Source organism: Euleptes europaea, chromosome 5 (genome assembly GCF_029931775.1).
Source record: "Euleptes europaea isolate rEulEur1 chromosome 5, rEulEur1.hap1, whole genome shotgun sequence".
In the NCBI taxonomy this organism is placed as follows: domain Eukaryota; kingdom Metazoa; phylum Chordata; class Lepidosauria; order Squamata; family Sphaerodactylidae; genus Euleptes; species Euleptes europaea.
The window spans coordinates 84,508,646-84,530,017 of NC_079316.1; the positions used below are offsets into that span (position 1 = coordinate 84,508,646).

At 41.4% G+C, this 21,372-nt stretch overlaps 1 protein-coding gene across 1 annotated transcript in view; it reads right to left on the reverse strand.

Annotated features, from left to right (window-relative positions):
- Nucleotides 1-7,720: 7,720 nt before the first annotated feature.
- A1CF (APOBEC1 complementation factor) overlaps nucleotides 7,721-21,372 on the reverse strand; it is a 40,753-nt gene continuing 27,101 nt past the window's right edge. Inside the window, exons 9-12 of the mRNA XM_056849789.1 lie at nucleotides 18,453-18,637; nucleotides 16,519-16,655; nucleotides 15,369-15,502; nucleotides 7,721-7,872 (exon numbers count right to left, since the gene is read on the reverse strand). Coding sequence (XP_056705767.1) covers nucleotides 7,721-7,872; nucleotides 15,369-15,502; nucleotides 16,519-16,655; nucleotides 18,453-18,637 — 608 coding nt within the window. The remainder of the gene's footprint in view (nucleotides 7,873-15,368; nucleotides 15,503-16,518; nucleotides 16,656-18,452; nucleotides 18,638-21,372) is intronic.

The following is a 21,372-nucleotide window of genomic DNA, read 5'->3' on the forward strand; positions in this document are numbered from 1 at the left end:
ATCCTGCTATGTAGTTTTTGCATGATTTAATGTGTTGTGTTAATACTTATGCTTTGCTTGACTTCTGCTTTTAGACTTCTGATTGGTTCTACAACCCTAATCCTATTGCATTGTTTATTGAACATCCCATCCTGTTGATTGCATCAGCTCACTCTGTGTAATCCAACTGAAGTCCAAGACAGAAAAGCATACTATAAATAACATAAAATAAATTTAAAATCTTTGACATATTTTTCGACTATCCTTATGAACTCACCACCCTAACTTGAGGGATAGGTTGGGAGAAACTCACTTAAAACCAAAAGAGTGCCTTTTCTAGAATGTCTTAGGGCTTCTCTTGGAAGCGTGAGAATTAGGAATCTTGTGATTGCTTTCCTTGTAAAGGCAAAAAGAAAAATAGCAATAAGATTTGAAAAATGGCTGGGCTTGTTTCCCCCTCCTCTCCGACAGGTCAGGGGCTAGACAGATTTCAAACAAACACTGTTATCTCATGCTTTGGCGAGACCTTGACTGTACAGAACAATTTACCATTATCTGCCCTGATGGACTGCAGTTGTACAGAAAGCAAAGATTGCTGTTGTGATATTTTCATTCTCTAAACTCCAGCCTGCATGGATTGTGCTCTCTAGAGCCTAAAACCTAAAATAAAATAAAGGCCACGTACAAGTGCTTTCAAATACACATCATGTATTGGGCCTTTTAAAAGATTAACAGTGCCATCCTAAGCAAAGTTACAACTTGGTAAGCCAACCAAAGTCAATGAACTCAGAAAGGTGTAACTCTGGTTAGAATAGCATTGAAAATAGCCTAGTTTTCCATATATGATTCTACATATGTTTCTAATCCATGTTCCCCCTCGGTGGTATTTGCTCAGGCGAGCAATGTGTGAGTGTCTTTGGGGTAGAAATAAGTCTACTTGGATAGAGAGTAGGGTTGCCAACTTTTGGTTGGGAAATTCCTTGAGATTTGGGGCTGGGGAAGGCAGGGATCTCAGCAGAGTATAATGCCACACAGTTCACCCTTCAAAGCAGATTTATTTATTTATTTATTTATTTATTTATTCCACCCTCAATCCCCGGCCGAGGCCAGGTTCAGGGCGGCTAACATCACCTATATTAATACAATAAATGCAATAAAACCACAACATAGATAAATTAAAATTAGACATTAGACATTTGGACACTTAAAACAGATGACGCTCAACATTAAGGTATAGCGATCACTGTAATTTCAAAAGAACAGTTTGGGGTCCCCCCATGGTAACAAGATAAAAGAGAAAGGGGTGGGGATATGCAGGCCAGCAGTGATGAAAGAACCATCACTGCTCTCAACTATAGGCATAATATTTCTGATTTACAGGCCCTGCAGAAATCTTTAAGATCCTGCAGGGCCCTGGTCTAGTTGGAAAGGGAATTCCACCAGGCTGGGGCCAGGGCCGAAAAAGCCCTGGCCCTAGTTGAGGACAGCTGGACACTTTTCTGGCCAGGGAACACCAGCAAATTGTTATTAGCAGAGTGTAATGCTCTCTGGGGGGTGTACCAGGAGAGACAGTTCCACAGATGGTCCCAGATACGGTTGCCAGGTCCCTCTTTGCAACTGGCGGGAGATTTTAGGGGTGGAGCCTGAGGAGGGTGGGGTTTGGGGAGGGGAGGGACTTCAATGCCATAGAGTCCGATTGCGAAAGCAGCCATTTTCTCCAGGGGAATTGATCTCTATCGGCTGGAGATCAGTTGTAATAGCAGGAGATCTCCAGCTACTACCTGGAGGTTGGCAACCCTATATAACAACCTGGTAACCTAGTCTAGATTACAAAATGGTCACTGTTCCAAAACTGCCTAGCTAAACTTCATGTCTGAGCTGGGATTTGAACCATTTTTGTCTGGGTCCAGCTCTAGTCAGGGGTACTCCCAAGATGGCCCTGCAGGGGGAAAATACTTTTAGCTTGTCTTTTGTTCCTGGACTTATTTTGTGGCTATTCCCATGTTTGAACCCTCAATACTGTACAATGATGTGCAGCAAAGTGAAATGCATATCATTAAAATATGGCAGTGCTAGACATGGGGGGAAATAGGACTTCTGGGGCAGGCACTTTATTGTAGATCTAACTTTTTGAGCTATATTTCTCTATGAACATCTTACTTAGACGGTGTCACGATATCTGTACTATAATGATTTATGAAAACATATGAAAATAGCTGTCTTATAATGAATCAGTCAATTAACCTGTCTAAATGCAGTATTGTCTGCTCAAGGTCTTTTCACACATTTCTCAGTACCAGCTCCAAGTTTGCAACAGGTTGAACAGAGAGCTACAGCTAATTCTGAATCTCTTTAATGTGCCTATATATATTTGTTATAATTGCGCCGTATTTTTAAACATACACTTAATGTAACCTGTGAAAAGACCACAAGGCAAGAAACAGGCCTCAGAAATAACTGAGGATGTTGGAAACTGAACCTGGAGCCTTGTTTTGCAGGTTTGTATAATTAAATGAGGTTCACAACTAACCTGATCTCTTCAGATCTCAGAAGTTAAGCAGGGTCAGCCCTGGTTAGTATTTGGATGGGAGACCACCAAGGAATACCAAGGTTGCTATGCAGAGGAAGGCACTGGCAAACCACCTCTGTTAGTCTTTTGTCATGAAAACCCCAAAAAGGGGTCGCCATAAGTCAGCTGCAACTTGACGGCACTTTACACACAGAGATAATTAAATGAGGTTTACAACTTTACAAAAACTAAGCTCTAATATTTGTTTTTGAAAAATATTCCTGTCTTCCACTAGGTGGCACAGTTCAAATTCATTCTGATCAGCTTAATGCACAGTCAAAACAACTCAATCCACCTTTGCCCATAGACAACTTATTTTAAGTGATTTATTTGCATGTTTGCGGTATAACTTGGTATCTGGTTGGAAAGTACTACTGTATATCAATACTTTACAAAGTGTCCATTAAAAAAAGAATGTGGCAATTGCTGATTCAGATTGATCTTCATTTACATCTTGCAATAAATATTCCATCAATAGTTGTTCCCCCCCCCCCCCCAGAAGCGGGCATTCAATTGATCCTTCAACAGCATATCCCAAGATATGTTGAGCATAGTGGTACAACACTTCATAGGGTCCAAGATTCAATATATGGCATTGAATTGGCATGAGGATGGGGCCATGGCTTTGTGGGAGAGAATCTGCTTCACGTGCAGAAGGCCTGGCACCTCCAGTGAAAAGGATCAGGTAGTAGGTGATGTGAAAGACCTCTGCCTGAGACCCTGGAGAGCCGCTGCCAGTCAGAGTAGACAACACTGACCTTGATAGACCAGTGATCTGACTCAGTGTAAGGCATACGTTCATTTCTAATTAAAGAATCTCCAGGACCAAGTTCAGCCCCCAGGTGAAAACCAGGGAGATCTGGAATAGTGCCAAAAAAGGAGTGTCTTCCTCTGAAACCAGATTCCTTCCACCAGAGCAAAGCTCTTTGGTTAATGGAAGTAAGTCATGAGATCCTCAAGGCATTGCCCAGTTCTGGAGAGCCAGCATGGTGTAGTGGTTAAGAGCGGTGGACTCTAATCTGGAGAACTGGGTTCTATTCCCCCACTCCTCCACATGAAGCCAGCTGGGTGATCTTGTGCTAGTCACAGTTCTCTTAGAGCTCTCTCAGCCTCACCTACCTCACAAGGGGTCTGTTGTGGGGAAAGGAAGGGAAGGAGATTGTAAGCCGGTTTGATTCACTTTAAAAGGTAGAGAAGATCGGCATATGAAAACCAACTCTTCTTCATCTTTCCAAAGGGCAAAAGATTTGTGCACATCTGCTCAGGAGTGCACTTGGTTTCCCTCCCCCCTCCAATGATTGCCTATCCAAACAGTAAATATGACTGAACATGTTTGACTCACATCTGTTCTATAATATGTACAACCATGTCTAGTATGAGCTTAAATATTTAGTTACCTTAAAAAAAAAAAAAGCCAAGTCAGTCCACTAACACATTTGCTTCATAAGCCAGCACAGGCCAGGCTGTGACAAAATAAATTAATACAGTGCATGACAGGCAGAAAAGAATTTTAGATATCTATTATAGCAGAAGCCCTGACCTAGATGGCCCAGGCTAGCCTGATCTCGTCAGATCTCAGAAGCTAAGCAGGGTCAGCTCCGGTTAGTATTTGGATGGGAGACCACCAAGGAAGTCCAGGGTTGCTGTGCAGAGGAAGGCACTGGCAAACCACCTCTGTTAGTCCCTTGCCATGAAAACCCCAAAAGGGGTCGCCATAAGTCGGCTGCGACTTGAAGGCACTTTACACACACACATTATAGCAGAAGGGCATTTGGTGATTCTTGATGAGAGGACAGTGAAGACAAACTAGTTTGTAAGTCCATGAAGAACAATAAAATTGTTACCATGAAAGTAGAAGCAAATGTAATTACCTTGGTAGATGTTAAGTGTCCACAGACAATTAGTCTGTCTCTTTCAGAAAGCGCCCAGGTCAAAAGCTACAAAAGAGTGTGACACTTGTATATCAGGTTTCAGATGTTTAATAATTCCTTAGATAATTTGATCACTATTTGATTTACAGAACAGCTTTATCAGTGATTTTTTTCTTAATTCATGATTTATACTTCAATAGATGCAAGCTTACACTTTGTTTTCAACACAAACGGTTGCTCTAAATAAGATTACATCTACAAATTCACAGTGCTAGAATTCTGTACAAAGACTATACTAAACATATACAAACATACAAAAAATAAGTGCTTATATGCACACATTTTTAATACTGTTTCTGTGTCTTTGGCACCTGCTGTTTATAAATACGTGAGTGGGGAGGTAAGGGAGAGTAGATAACAAATAAAAATTAAGGAACAGTGTTCACCCTATGACAATAATTTCCCTTAATATTAGGCATGGGAATGCATCAGCGACAAACCAATATAGTAGGACCAGTGCCCCTTTTCCATCGGTCCATATAGCACCTGTCTCCATGAGGTGAGAGGTTCCTGTAAGATTTCCCCATGCCCTTGCAAGCACTCTCCTCCTCAAATTCTGGTAGTAGGGAAAGCCTACAGAAAAATGAAAGGGCGCACACTTTTCATACAGACAGGCCCAGCTTCAATCCTCGACATGTCCAGGTTAAAAAGATGATATCAGACTGTGGAGCTGAGATTGTCCCCTCCCCAAAACAAAAAAGAGACACAGCCAGTCCCAGTAAAAGGGATCAATGGGATCAACTCAGTATGAGCCAGCTTTATAAGTTCATATTATTGTAAGGACAGGTAGAGCTAAAACACGGGTAATACTGTTTGATCTTGGCTTGGGTTTAAACAATTTCTCCTGTTATGTTGGGAAAATATACAGGCATTGTAATCTCCAAAAGAGGGACAGAAAGGAAACATAAAATGAGTAAAATTCAGTGTGATCTATTGAATTAAAAGTTTAAAACATGTTTACAAAAGAATGCACTTGGTTAGGTTTTAGGCAGTCCTGGGGGGCTATGTGGATCATGAACCAGCTTCTGAAGACCTGGGCATGGGGCAGGGTTTCTGCTTGCTTTAGGAATGAGTATTCAGAGGTAAACCTCTTCACTTGAGCCATTACAGTACTCACTGATTTTGGTACATCAGCATATCTTTATGTTCTTGAATTGTATGATATATCCTTGGATTTGATTAACTAGGGGTTGGAACTGAGGCTGGGAAGCTTAGGCCTGTCAGCAGGAGATCTCCAGCTACTACCTGGAGGATGGCAACCCTACTTGGTAGCCAACAATTGTTTCTTGTAGCCAGCAAGGCTTGGCTCTCCCACTTTTTGTTCCCCAGAAGACAAGTAAGTGGATCCTGTCTGTATCTACTGTTCGGTGAGCTGGCTTTATAGTGCATATGCCAAGGGACTTCTGATGCTGACCTTCCCGTGTTGCTGATGGCTTTTCTTAAAGAGCCTTACATTATTGTTTAAAAGTGTTATTTTAAAGGCTTTTCCAACTGGTCATCAGAATTACTTTTAGGGTCTCTATTGACTACCTGGAGGCCATTTTGTGGAACTCTGGTAAAATTCAATTGATAGTGATACTTTTTAATCTAACAGGTAATATAAAAAGACCAAAAAAGAAAAAAGAAAAGAAAAGGGTAATATAAAAAGACACTGCTGGTTATTCCAGTAGTTGATATCTTTGGCATGGGAAACTATCAAAGGACTATGTATAAGCTGGAATTCTTGAGAACTGGCTGAAAAAATAGACACCGTTCACCCCATGAACAGCTCTACAATCCTAGAAAACAGGAAATGACTTTGACATTACAGAGTTCCTAAGGATTCCCCCCCACAAAAAAAACCCTTCTATTGATGCAACATTGTGCATTCATAGCATGACATCTTGCAAGAACTTGCTTTTGGGGAAAAACAAGGAAGAGAGATGTGCCGTCTCTGAGCCCTTCTCAAGTTACACATAAATAGTGGTAGCAGATGTGTGAATTACACTCTCTTGCACTTAGTAGAGCCGCTACTTCACCGTATGAAAAGCCAAGCTTACTCTTCACTATCATCAAAATTGCTCTGGTTTTCTTTGAGCTGGGTTACAACAGGATTTTTTTTTAAAAAAACATTTTGCCCTCTTTGAAGTCTGTGTGCATATCGTTCAGTTTCAATAATTTGTGATGATGCGATTAAGTTTTAGGCTGAGAAGCAACATAAAAATTAGACAGCAGAAGGCACCAGAGGGGACACAGACCTGCAACACAAAACAGCATCTTGTCTTTAAGGTGACACTGGACTCCTGCTTTGTTTTAGTTGAGGTGTACATTGTAGTCTCTGTTGCATTTTCATTTGGATTACAAATGCGGTCAAAAAAATACGTCCAGTTTAAAAACACTTGTGACAGTGGTATAAGGTTGCAGGCCTAAGACTCATTAGCGGGTCTTTCTTCTGAGTAAAGATGGTTAGGGCCAAGCAGCATCTTCACGTATATTTGGAACTAAAAATTTCAACATAATTATTCTGCCCCTGAAAAACCATGAGATCAGCTGAATATGGTATCTGAAAAAGAATGCGGTAGGGGCCCCATTGATTTGCCTTTGAAACCTTATAGTCATATTTTCAGGGTTTTTGTCCCCTACCACCATGAGGGCCAGAAACACTGTTTTTTTCTTTTAAAGGTAAAAATGGTAATTCTCAAAACAGAAGCTAGCACCTTTCAAATGACTGCTTTTCACTATGCCTTGTCTGGTACACAAGGGCCACAATCCAAAATGGTGACAGCACCTATTGGAAGCATCATGGGTAGGCCCACCATTGTTGGTGGGCTCCAGGTACACTTGGTTGTAACCTCTGAAAAGAATAACTGTATAAAATGCACAACAGCTAGGAAAGCCCAAATGCCTTTACACTCTTAAAAATACTATTGAACATTTCCCATCAAGGATTGTTATTTGTAAACACAAACCCACATGATACATTTGAGAAGCTTTCTTTTTTCTTTTTGAAGGTTATAGTTATTTTTCCCTAGTATAAAATGACTTAAAGCCATTAAAAAAAAAGACTTATCAGTGTTTAGCGTTATTTATCATGACTAAACTGCTAATCTACCGGCAAAGAATTATCCTTATATCAATACATTTGCTCAATCATTAATTCAAAATCACAGTGTCCAACTAATCATTAGCCTGAAGCAGGTCCTGTCCCCTGCCGCAGCTTAATTCAAGGCGATGCATTGCTTTCTGTGAGGCAGGTGTATTTTTAAAAAGCTCCGTAAGCATCACTGCGAGTAGCTACTGCAAAGGCAGGATACGCTTCATACGCTGCATAGGTGGCCAAATCTTGTCCTAGAGTCACAGCTTGCTTGAGTTGTGTGGCTGCCACAGATGCCGCTGCATTAGCAATGGCGTACCCTGTAGGGAAATGCAAAAAATATGAGTGTTTTATTATTACCAGAAGAGGATGGTAGTGCTCCTTGACTGCTCTTCTGAGAGTGTCCATACATGTCCAAGCTAATTAATGAAAGAAGAAAAAGAAGAAGAGTTGGTTTTTATATGCCGACTTTCTCTATCACTTAAGGAAGAATCAAACTAGCTTACAATCACCTCCCCTCCCCCTCCCCACAACAGACACCCTGTGAGGTAGGTGGGGCTGAGAGAGCTCTAAGAGAGCTGTGACTAGCCCAAGGTCACCAGCTGGCTTCATGTGAAGGAGTGGGGAAACAAACCAGTTCACCAGATTAGCGTCTGCCACTCATGCGGAGGAGGGGGAATCAAACCCGGTTCTCCAGATTAGAGTCCACCGCTCCAAACCACTGCTCTTAACCGCTACACTACGCTGGCTCTGGTGTAAAGTTAAAACATAAGCCAGCAGATATTAATGGCATGAAGATAGCAATACTATACAGAGCAATAGTATACATATTAGAAAGGGTGATTATAATAGGTAAGGAGGAGTGATACCAACACTGACCGACTTTCCTGTTACAGCCCCATAATACTGGGATGGGGCTGTGGTTCATAGGGTTGCCAGCTCTGGGTTGGAAAATACATAGAGATTTCTGGGGTGGAGCCTGAGGAGGGCAGCGTTTAGGGAGGGGAGAGACTTCAATGCCATAGAATCCAATTGCCAAAGCAGCTTTTTCTCCAGGTGAACTGATCTCTATTGGCTGGAGATCAGTTGTAATAGCGGGAGATCTCTAGCTAGTACCTGGAGGTTGGCAACCCTAGTGGTTCAGTAGCAGAGCATCTGTTTTGCATGCAGAAAGTCCCAGGGTCAGTCCCTGGCATCTCTAGAGAAAAGGATCAAGTTGTAGGTGACGTGAGAGACCTCTGACTGAGATCTTGGTGGGCAGTTGCAAGGCAGAGCAGACAATACTAACCTTGATAGACCGGTAATCTGATTCAGTATTAGATTCAGTATTATTCATTAGTTTAGAAGGCGAACAGAAGTGTGCATATGGGCAAGGAACTCCAATACATTGGTCATGGTCTGCAGAGGTCTCATGACAAGAAACACGTCACATCACTGCCATGCATGGCGAGTGAAAGGCAAGGTTTGATCATGAATGTTTTTCAAGGATGGTACTTTGCAATACTGTCATGCAAATATATAATTACAGTATCACCTAATATATTGACTTTTCCTGATGTCGCAGTAAACCAAGATTTTTGGTGAAGAGGAAATGGATTAGTATGGTTGCAGATTTGCCCTATTTCCACATGCATGGAGGTCAAACACACGGACCTTTCTTATTGTGGAGCTTGAAACGCTGGAATTCCTTGCTGCTTTCCTCTGTGCCTTTTTATTTTTGCAGTTTTTTCCAGTCATGTGTGATTTTAATGGAGTAGGATTCTGAGGAATATTGCTGCTGCTGACTTTTATTGTTGCTGTGTTTCTTATAGCTAGCATGTATTTAGCTAATTATTTACTAGTCTAAAATCAGCTTTTTTTGTTCTATGAGCATATTTTGTAGAGAAGTGACAAATGTAGGAAGACAGGTGTGAAACATGAGATAATTACTGATGGATAAGAAAAGGTCTTTCCTTTATGTGTCCTTACCTTAAATGGTTCCTGTAAATTCAGCAAATGTCTAGAAGCATTGGTTTGTCAGCAAATATCTACTGGACCATAAGACAATCAGTATAATTTCCCCAACCCACTCATACTCCAAAAATTCCATCTAATTTAGACTGATGCATTTTGCGAACATTAAAGGGCAACCTGTTACTGGACTGCTGGCACCTGGCTTGGTCTTAACATGTATTTCTCAGCCTCCCAGTCAGAAGTAATGGTGGGTAAAGGAAAGTGAGAGGTCACTATAATTAAGTCGTAAATGGCTCTGCCTTCAATAAAACATCAGCATATCTTACATAATGGGGAAGCTTGAACAAGCTTAGACTATTGATTTTTCTGCATGGCAGGAAGCTGGATGGATTTTAATTTTTTTTAAAAAACTCTGACGTTCCTGACCAGTTCCATATTAATGAACAGAAGCGGTTGGTGTATATTTCCAGTAATGCAAAAAGTGGGTATCCCACCATGAAGGAAATGTAGTTAGAGTAGAAACAATTTTATGTATAATGCCTATAATATAATACTTATAAACCGGTCCCATATGTCTCCTCCTTTTCCAGATTGGGTTCTTAATGTAATTAAGAATTCTGTTAGAACATGATCCAGCCCTGCTGGATCAGACCAAGGTCTATCAAGTCCAGCAGTCTGTTCACACAGTGGCCAACCAGGTGCCTCTAGGAAGCACACAAACAAGACAACTGCAGCAGCATTACCCTGCCTGGGTTCCACAGCACCTAATATAATAGGCATGCTCCTCTGATGCTGGAGAGAATAGGTATGCATCATGACTAGTATCCATTTTGACTAGTTGCTCTAGTCCCATGATCATTTTGGTTGCTCTTCTCTGCACCTTCTCAAGTTCTGCAATATCCTTTTTTAGATGGGTGACCAAGACTGTACACAGTTTTCCAAGTGTGGTCTCACCATAGATTTGTACAAGGGCAGTATGATAGCAGCAGTTTTATTCTCTATTCCTCATCTAATTATGGCCAGCATGGAATTTGCCTTTTTCACAGCAGTTGCACACTGGGTTGACATCTTCATCGAGCGATCCACTACCACCTCAAGATCCCTTTCTTCGTCTGCCATAGATCCCATCAGTGCATATGCGAAGTCAGAGTGTGCTGTCAGATGTGCTGTCAGGTTTTGCTGAACCAGGTAAAGCCATTTTCTCATTTCAAGAAGGGAGATGAAGGCTGGCACTCGTAGCATCACTGAAATGACGAGTCCTTATCCCCAATCCCCAGAGCAGTTTTGCAGCAATTTTTTTAAAAGAAAGGGGCTGTGGCTCAGTGGTAGAGCCTCTGCTTGGCATGCAGAAGGTCCCAGGTTCAATCCCCAGCATCTCCAGTTAAAGGGACTAGGCAAGTAGGTGATATGAAACCTCTCTCTGCCTGAGATCCTGGAGAGCCACTGTCAGTCAGAGTAGACAATACTGGCTTTGATGGACCATAGGTCTGATTCAGTAGAAGGCAGCTTCATGTGTTCAAATAACAGAAATAATGTGTCACTTAACATTTTAACCAAGAGTGCCAGCTTTGCCTTTCCCTATTTCTTATTTGCTTACATTCCTTTGTCTGGCTCTTAATTTCAGACTAAGCCTATTGAAGCACCCAGATAGGTAATGGTAGGGTTGCCAATTTTGGGTTGGAAATGCTGGAGATTTGAGGGTTGAGCCTGGAGAGGGTGGGTTTGAGGAGGGAAGGGACCGCAGCAGGCTATAATGTCATAGAGTCCACCCTCCAAAGCAGCCATTTTCTCCAGGGGAACTGATCCCTATAATCTGGAGAGCAGTAGTAATTCCAGATCTCCGGACCACACCTGGAGGTTGGCAACCCTGAGACTGGCCACTATGCTACAAGATTCTGGATTAAATGGACCACTTCTCTGATCCTGCAAGTCTCTGCTTATGTTCTTATGGTACAAATCACTCAGGAAAAAAAACTTAGGTTCATTTGCAGCCTCACTTCTTTGCTATGAGCAGAAGTTGTAATTTGTACATCAGCACCCCATTCATATTGTGAAGGTTTGAGATGTGTACAAACTCCAGATATTCCATTTGTGGTGAATGAGTCACACAACTGACTCACCACAAGCAAAAACGGGGGGGGGGGGGAGCAGCTTCTATTGGTTATGTGATTGTATCCATTGGCCTTTAACCTGGAGAGCCTGTTACATTTCTCTACCATTTAAACACTCCTTGGGAAAAGTGGCAAAACTTGACCTTTTTGCCTTACTTCCCTGACTGCATGGTCAGATTCTGCAAGGACTAGAACTATAAAAGATTGGCAACTCCTGTTTTCTGTTCGGGGCAGAAATTTCGCTCTGCTGTTTTTCCTCCAATTTTTTTTGGCTTTATTACATTTTATGTAACAATACATTTCAATGTAATAACTACCTTACACTCAGGTTTCTTGAAGTACATTAACTCTAAAATTTAACTTTAAAATTAAATACAACAGGTGAAGAAGGATAACAGGATGTGGAGAAAGCTCTACGGAAAATAGTTTCATGGAAGGGGAAAGGGATTTTTTCATTGTTATAATTTTTTTTTAGAAATGCCAATCCAGGCCTAAAAACAACATATTATATGCAAAATGTTGCAGAGGGAAATGAAGGGAGGGGGACCAGAGTGGAGAAAACCACAGCTGTAACAAGGGGAAGGATGATATTGATAAATAGAGGAAAGGAATTTGACAATCAGTTTTACTATTCAAAAACTATTTAAGGTTTTCTTTCTGTCAGAAGGTTCTTTCCTTCCCATTTCTAAAAACCAAGGTAGATTTATAGAAGGTTGTCTGATATTTCCCTTTCTTCCACACCCCAGAATCAAATCTACACCAAAAGCTGAAAAGGGAACCCAACAGGCAAACAAAGCCACAGTCTACAAAAATAAACCAGAACAATCACCACACTACAAACAAAAACATCCACAGTAAACACTGTTCAACCATACCAAATATAGTCCAAACTGATGGCCAACATGAAACCAGGCATCCTGCACACCGAGAAGTAACAGGACCAAGGCAAGAAACACGCCACCACAACAACCATCAGAAAAAAAGGACTGTTTCAACTCCACACTGTATCCCCAAGCCCAGATTCGCCCCTGTGGTTCAAATAGATGACCAAATGGAAACACGGCGCCTGGGGGGGGACATTGCCCCCCCCCCACAGAACTCGAGAAGCCAAGAACAAGAGACCCCCACACATAAATGCCACCATCCCCAGGGCCAGCGTTCAACTAAGAGCCTCAAAGTTTGACCTTTCTGTATTTCCTTCCTGATTTCATGCTCAAGCCTTTCTGTTATCCTTTCTGCTAGCAGATCCCATCTCTTTTCTGCTCTGCCGCTCCTCATCAGTCTCTTTTATATGATTCAACTCCTCGTGTGAAATCTCAAGTTGTTCCTTAGAGTGTACTTGATTAGATTGAGATCTATTTTCACACTCGTTGATTTTGGGGGGCTCAGGAAATGAGGCGCTAGTTCCTGCATTTCCATCAGATGTGGAGTATCTCTTTAAAAATCCAGGAAAATTGTCTTCATGATCTGGCTCGGTTATCTTCCTTGGGAGATGGCAAGTCAAGCAATGGTTCCATCAAAATAGAGGTGGTGTTTAAAGATTTCTCAAACTGAGTCAGCATTTGTTCATCTGCTGTAACATGCAAGGGTCTCCTACGACTGCTCAAAGGTTGTCGTCCATCCAGAATCTTGTCTGCAGAGGAGAGAATTGTATCTAACGTATCTGTCATTTGAACAAATGTATCATCACATTTAGCAGGGCACGTTTTAGCAGGAGCATGCCTGAGACATCCTCTAAGAAGCCAGCATAGTGACCGGAATCAAAGGTCAGGCACCTGAATCTCTAAAGACCTTTACAGGTAGAATTTGGTAAATGGAGAGAAGGGATTTTATTTTAAACAGCATGGCTGGAATTGTAGCATGTTTAAATGTCAGTAACACTCTCTTGAAAGCTCAAGAACTTGGTGAGCCAGTCAACAGTGGATAGGCCAATAGAATGGGGGCAGATACACAGTAATTTACTCAAGGAAAAAATAATAGCTTTCCGAGATTCCCATTGCCTTTGAGTTATTCTTATTAGGGTAACCTGCAACATAATTTGGTTAAATTGTAAAGTTCATTTAATTACCTTTTCTTCTGATTGGATTAAGTGTTTGTTTGTTATCAGCTCTAAGTTGCAATTGTTACTCTCATTCCCAGTATTTCTCTCATAAATTAATGAATGTCTCCTTAAATTCCGATAAAAGTTATCAAAAAGAGTCTTTAAAGGAGTCTAGTTGTTTAATAATTTTTGTCAGTTGCTCAAAAATTGAAGTGACTGAGCAGTCAGCAGGCATTGATTTCCCAAGAGGTCTAAGGGGTTATCATGCATTTTTTTGTTGATTGGAATCATTATGGTTATCTGCTAGAGGGTCCGAAAGAGAGCTTACATTCTTGAGCAACTTTTTGAAGTTTGTGTCCTCAGTGAAGGATATATTCTGAGCAAACTTACAGTCCACTAAAGATTGTAATGTGGGAGGTTCCCCCGGGAAGGTAAAACCTTTAACTGTAGATATAGATATAGAAGAGACTCCGCTTACATTCTCGTACCTCTTATAATTATATAGCTCATCCATCTTCGCCTGCTTAGATGTTATTGTGTAGCCTTCTGAGTCCGACCTTCAGCGTTTTCTTAAACTTGTTTGAACCAACTGTTCATCTGGTGCCATAATTCCTCCAAAGAGTGTTTTTTTTTTAAGGCTTGGAAGGCTGCAGTTTTTCCCTTGCAGCTTCGAATTTAGAGTACACACCAGTTGTGCCTTATCAAGATTCGGTGCTCAGAAGAAATATTTATCTTAAGACCATAAAATAAACAATAGAAACTGAGGTGGCACGCCGAGATATCTGCTCCTAAATTTTGCTCTGTTGTTTTCACTCTTCAATATTCCATCGGCTGTCTGATCCATTTGCTCCAGAGCTTCCTACGATTACTCTCTGCAGTACAATTTTTCATATGCATCTGGTCACACAAATTGGCTGATTGAAATGCATGCACGGAAAGGCTGCTATATGTGACAATCGTTGTGTAAGCAGCTTCCTGTGTGGCTCTAACTGTTATTAACCTTGTGATGAGAAACTGGCACAAAAGAGGGGGATCCACATGGGGAGAGCTGCTTCATTTGAACAGCTTCCCATGCAGAACTGAATCCTTGAAGCTGCATTTTTGAAACACCCAACCAGGAGTAAAGCAGCCCACATCACCTCCTGTGTTGTCTTGTCTGCACCAGAAAATCTAGATACAAAAGATTACTACAGTGCAAAGGCAGCACAATATCTAACGATGTAGGGATGCAACCCGGATTTAATCGGAGCCCTGTTTTAACCTGGGATCTAAACAATATCTGGTTCACTGTGCCAAATACGTGATTTCAATCTTAAGCATTTAAAGCCCCCCCACACACACACACATTTTAAACTTTAGCTTCAACATTTGCTGTTAGTTTGCCCTGGGGCTTAAACCAAAGTTGCCAATATAAACATATATACGAGTAATACAGCCAATGCAAATGTCCAGTTTTAAGCAGCAGGCACATCATTAACACTTGTTTGGATAAATACCCCATCCATCTCACTTGAGCCTGCAGTTATGTCTTTGTGGTCAAGCTAAGCCATGAAATAGTTACCAGAATAGAGCAGGGTGTGTTAAGTAAGAATGCGGAGAGAGGAAAGTGAAATTCCACCTCTGAGACGTGGTTCAAACACATCTATTATTTTACTGCCCATAACACGCAATTAAGGAGGGTCTGGAAAAGAATCTGCCAGTATTCACATACCTGGAAATGGAGCTGTAGCAGCCGGAGTCTCCGCTCCCTCCACAGGGATGCCCAAGGTCTGAAGGGTGTACTCTGCTGCGTACGTTTTGGCTTCATCTACGAATGCACATAGCTTGGGTGGTGTGAAGGGATGCCTACAAATCAGTAACAAACATTTGTTTCTATTGTTTTGCTACTACTATCATCTTGGCAACTACTATCATCTTGGCTACTACTATCATCGTCTTCGCAGACGCTATATATTTTCTATCTCCCTGCAAAGGACAAAGTGGCTTTCCTCCTGGCTGATCAGCGCCCCTGTATTACAGAGGAGGTAGCAAAGTTTCTTTTAGCTGCTATGAGGATTCGAGGAACCAAGTGCAAACCTACTTGATTGTTAGCATGATTGATTATTTTATTTACATATAAACTGTATTACTGTATTATTTTATATGGATATAACCGTATTTATTATTGTAACTGAAATTCATATGCCATTAATGGTTGATAGAGAATTGATCCCAAAGCTCACATCTGTGATCTTTTTATTTGGGATGACAGCATTCAGCAATCTATTGAGGGGCAGGTTTTCACCTGAGGGTCCACAAAACCCCATTGCATTCCTAATGTTCTCTGTTGATTCTCTTTGTTTTATTGAGGTGTTGGGTCTTTTTAGTTAGTTAGTTTGTGTTTAATTACTTTGAATGATTAGTATAAAATATGTCCACAGACATTATGGAGCTTTCTTTTTTAATTTACTTGTTATCCTTGTCAATTCTCATAATACAATTAATTTTATTATTGTTATCCTTGTCAATTCTCATAATACAATTAATGGGTGATTCACAAGTCACCTGATAAGCATAATTTCTGTTTGTTTATATATAATAATGTTTAACCATATTAGTAACATACCCCTCCTTTGTCTTCAAGTTCAGAAGGATAGAAATAATTCATTGTTTGGTTGTGATGAGGAATTTTTGTAAGGCTGCAGTCCTACTCACATTTATCAGGGAATAAGCCCAATTGAACACAGTGGGACTTGCTTCCAAGTAAACATGCACAGGATTGATTAGACTGCAAAGAAGTTGTGTAATAATTGCCTCCTCCACACACCACAAAAAAGTCCCATCCCCAGTATTAAGCCCAGCAAGAAAAACAGTTAACGTACATAGTAGGATTTTGACTGGCAAGGGCAGGAATAGTGATCTTATACAAGAACAACTGTCTTTGGTCTTGGCCAATGGCAGAATGAAGTTGGTAGACAGGTTGTCCCCAGTTATTCTTCTGGCAGAGCTCTTCCAATATCTAGAATGAAAAATATATTCCTTGCTGTTAGAACGCTGTGCTTATAAATTTGGCCCAGACCTTCAGTCTTGAAATATATTTCTTTCTGCAGACTATATTGCTGATTTTTTTTTGTATGCCAGTATCTTTTAATCGTCTGGTTTTAAAAGCTATGATGACAATTTGTAGGCACCCAATTGCCAAGAATCTTTGGAATGTAGAAGGTCCCAAGTTCAATCCTAAGCATCTGCAGTTCAAAGGATTGGGAAGTACGGTAGGTGGAAAGACCAGAGAGCTTGAACAGCAGAGGAGGTAGGGTCACCACTGGTGGGAGGTTTTTGGGGTGGAGCCTGAGGAGGGCAGGGTTTGGGGAGGAACTTCAATGTCGTAGAGTCCAATTGCCAAAGTGGCCATTTTCTCCAAGTGAACTGATCTCTATTGGCTAGAGATCAGTTGTAATAGCAGGAGATCTTCAGCTAGTACCTGGAGGTTGGCAACCTAAAAGGAGGTAAGGCTGACCTTGACAGACCAGCAGTCTGACTCTGCATAAGGCAGCTTTGTGTGTTTGGGTGACTTCATACAACGAAACCTAAATGCAATGGCTTAAACATTTCCACAAACGGTTACCAAGCCCTCTCCAGCCTACTTGGCTCACAGACCCAAAGGAGGAAGGCTGCAATGAGAAAGGACTAAAGCTGTTTTACAATTTACCCTGCCCTCTTAGCTGCAGCCTACAGGCCTTTAGGATTTCCGTGTCTGCTTTTAGGGCTGACGACCTCCGGGTGGGACCCGGAGATCTCCTGCTATTACAATTGACCTCCAGCCAACCAAGATCAGTTCCCCTGGAGAAAATGGCTGCTTTGTAGGGTGGACTCTGGCATTACACCCTGCTGAGGTCCCTCCCCTCCCCAAACCCTATCCTCCCCAGGCTCCACCCTCAAAACCTCCAGGAATTTCCTAACCTATAGCTGGCAATCCTATCTGCTGGCCAGCACTACAAACAGCATTTATGACTACTACTATAGCTCAGTCCCCCCTATCAAGAGGTCAGGAAATCATGCAACTAGCCCCACTTATCTTTGAGCAGGTAAACTTTGGCTTCCATCGGGGTAGTTAAATTGTCCACAAATTCAGACATGCTTATGGTGACATTTAGGGTTGCCATCCTCCAGGTGGGGACTGGAATTCTCCTCAATTTACAAATGATCTCCAGACTGCAGAGATCATAGTTCCCGTGGAAAAATTGCAGCTTTGGAGGGTAGACTCAATGGAAGCACATCCTGACAACTCCCTCCCCAAATTCTGGTCTCCACCCCCATATCTCCAAGAATTTACCAAGCTGGAGTTGACAACCCATTTCCATCTTAAAGTAACTGTGTGCAAACCTTAAGAGTACAGTTTCAGCCTAGGGTTGCCAGGTCTCTCTTTGCCACCAGTGGGAGGTTTGGGGGTGGAGCCTGAGGAGGGCAGGATTTGGGGAGGGGAGGGACTTCAACATCATAGAGTCCAATTGCCAAAGCAGTCATTTTTTCCAGGTGAACTGATCTCTATCGGCTGGAGATCAATTGTAATAGCAAGAGATCTCCAGCTAGTACTTGGAGGCTGGGAACCCTATTTCAGCCCCAAATCTGGTTCTGATGGGGAAAGTGGGTAGGGAAAATGAATAAATGCAAAATATGTTGGAAAAAACTCTACTTCGGGGAAGGGCAAAAATGGGCATCAGAAATTATTTCTCGTTATACCCCCTTCATAAGAGCTAACAAAAACTCAGGCAGTGGTCGAGGATTGGAACATTTCTCCTAAATTTGTTTTACCCACCTGTGGAGCAAGTTTAATTCCTTGTGGTTTTAAACTGACGTGATTCATTGGCGTAAGCTCCATTCCCGGCAAAAGATCATAGAGTTTGTCCTCCCCCCTCTTTTCTCCTTTGAGTTGGTATCCACGACCCAGGGCAGGGTTAGCCAAGTAGCCACGGCCTCCTAGTCCTCTAACTCCGGCAGCCCCTACAGGTACATTCATGTAAATTTCTAGGAATGTAAGAAGGCATTAAACTGAAATCAAATCACCGGAAAATCTCCCTGATTCTTATTGTAATGGAAGGCTTGGCCCCACACATTGGCCCCATATTGGAGAAGGGGATTCTGAGTAGATAAAATGCTACAGGTGGTAGTCAGCCCTATCATTAGGCTGGGTGATAGGGCCTGCTTCAGGTAGCAGATTTCAGGGTACCATTAAAGGCATCAGATTTGTTGATTATCAAGATTTTCAGGGTATAAGCTTTCGAGAGTCAATGTTCCCATTCATATACATATAATTCTTATCGACCTTTGAGTAAGAGCCAAGATGTTTTTCTTTTAATGTCATACTATTTACATATTATGAATCTGGGGTAGAAAATCTGGAACATAAATATGTTTTTTATTCTGTATTACATGTTTGAAGTTAATGTCTTGCTTAGGTTATAACGCACAATGCATTTGCAACTGCTTGTAACAGGCCATTTATGCAGGGTCAATTTTGATGCTCGCTCAAAGCTGTTTTTTTAAATGCGACCTTTAAAATGCTTATTCACGGTCTCTACTCAAAAGGAGAAATTCCACCCCCCCCACTCGTTCCATTAGCAAGCTCCGTTTGCATAGCTAACGCGCGGCTGTGAATTTTGCATGCTTCCTTGAGGGGATTCTTCATGGTGGGGGCAGAGCAAACACAAAAGGTCGCATTAAAGGGGCTCTTAAGAAATGTGAAGCAGGTATGCACCAGTTTCGCAGTCACTTCCTGAATGACGATTCAGTGTAAAAAACTCCAAAAAAGCTACAGGGCACTTCAGCCTGGAATGCTCTGCTAATTACCAAGGATAAATGGCCACAAACTTCTGAAGCTACTGGTCATTCAGGACTGATGAAGAGTCAAAACAGGAACTACTAGCTGGCACCCCATCTTTGTTTTTCCATTCTGTATATATTTGTCCAGAATTACCATGTGATATGTGTACTATTATTGAGAATTGCTGACCCATCTGATATGTGTACTATTATTGAGAACTGCTGAATTGTTTGATATATTATGCTATAATTATGCTATTTTGTTAATCACAATAATAACCCTTGTATTTATCTTCCCGAAATTCAGAGAGACCAATGGATAGTAGTGTTACATACGTTAACTGCAACTACAATGGTCTTTGCTAGGCAGTGGAACCAGAAAACCTCCCCTAAGGTACATGACTGGTTGTCAAAAATAAAAGAGGTGTATATTTTAGAGAAGCTAACAGCTTACCCCCTTAAAAAAACAACGATATTAATAGTGTAGGCCTGTTATGGACAAGAACCATTCAAAGAATGGAAATGTCCATTTTATAATAAGATGTAGTTTCAGTTAAGCGAGAAGGGGCTGCGGATGCAGGGTTGTAAAGTATTTTATGTGATTATGTGACTATTTGATTTTAGTTTATATCTCTATCTGTGTCTGTCTGTCTGTCTGTCTGTCTATCTATCTATCTATCTATCTATCTATCTATCTATCTATCTCTGTTGACTGTCCATTTTTATTAATAAAACTTAAAAAATAATTATAATACAATACAAAATGTTTACCTTTTTATATAAACTATCCACACTTTGGTAAAAAAAGAGAGTCAAAGCTCTCTTCGTTAGATACAAAGTATCAATGCCGAAGGCACAAAAATCCTTTATTGCATTTCAAGGGAAGGGATATGGATGGGTGCTTATAGGACTCTATGATTCTAACTTTTATTGTACCTTGTGGGTTTTTTTCCTCATTTTTAGTATTTGCAATTTTAGCTTGCAAGCTTTAGGCACCCCAGGTCCTTTGAAAAAGAAAACCAAAAACCTGCCTCCATTTGGAAAACGCGATGAACCTATGAATTGCAGTCCACTTCAATGTATAGCTGTCTCATTATCCTTCCTGCAGTACTGGGTTTGTATTGAATGCAAGGCAGGCCCTTATTACAAGCGCAGGCCTTCATTCTGTGAGAGGCCTGGAGATACAGTGGCTGGAGAGCACAAACGAATCCTAAATTACTTTCTCCATCTCCTTGCTTCTGTTCAGTTTAATATGAGGCTCTCCTGTCCATTTAATTTATGTACAAATGAGTTTGATTTCGGGGGGTGGGTGGGGAGAGAATTCCCTTTCTAACTTGGTTTCTTTTTAAGGTATAAACCTATCATACTGATTAACATTCACAGGTATATATGTCAGCCTCTAAATCAATTGCCCTGACCTGGATGGCCCAGGCTAGCCTGATCTCATCAGATCTCAGAAGCTAAGCAGGGTCGGCCCTGGTTAGTATTTGGATGGGAGACCACCAAGGAATACCAGGGTTGCTGTGCAGAAGAAGGCACTGGCAAACCACCTCTGTTAGTGTCGTGCCTTGAAAACCCCCAAAGGGGTCACCAAAAGTCGGCTGCGACTTGACGGCACTTTACATACACACACTAAATCAATTATGTTTGACTCTATTTTTGCCACCCCAAGTGTGCCACCTTTATTCATCCAACCTGTTTCTGCCACACTTTATGACTGGTTCAGTCTAGTAAGATGGTTCACACATGCATGTAAATCACTTGATTTTTCCCCCCATCAATGAGTTACTCAAGCGCTTGAAGACATGGAAATGAATATGTGAACAGATGTTGAAAAGCATGAAGTTTGCTTTGACATGCAGCAATATGAAAGTTCTGTCTGTGGAACTCAATGACAGATGGTGCATCTCTATGTT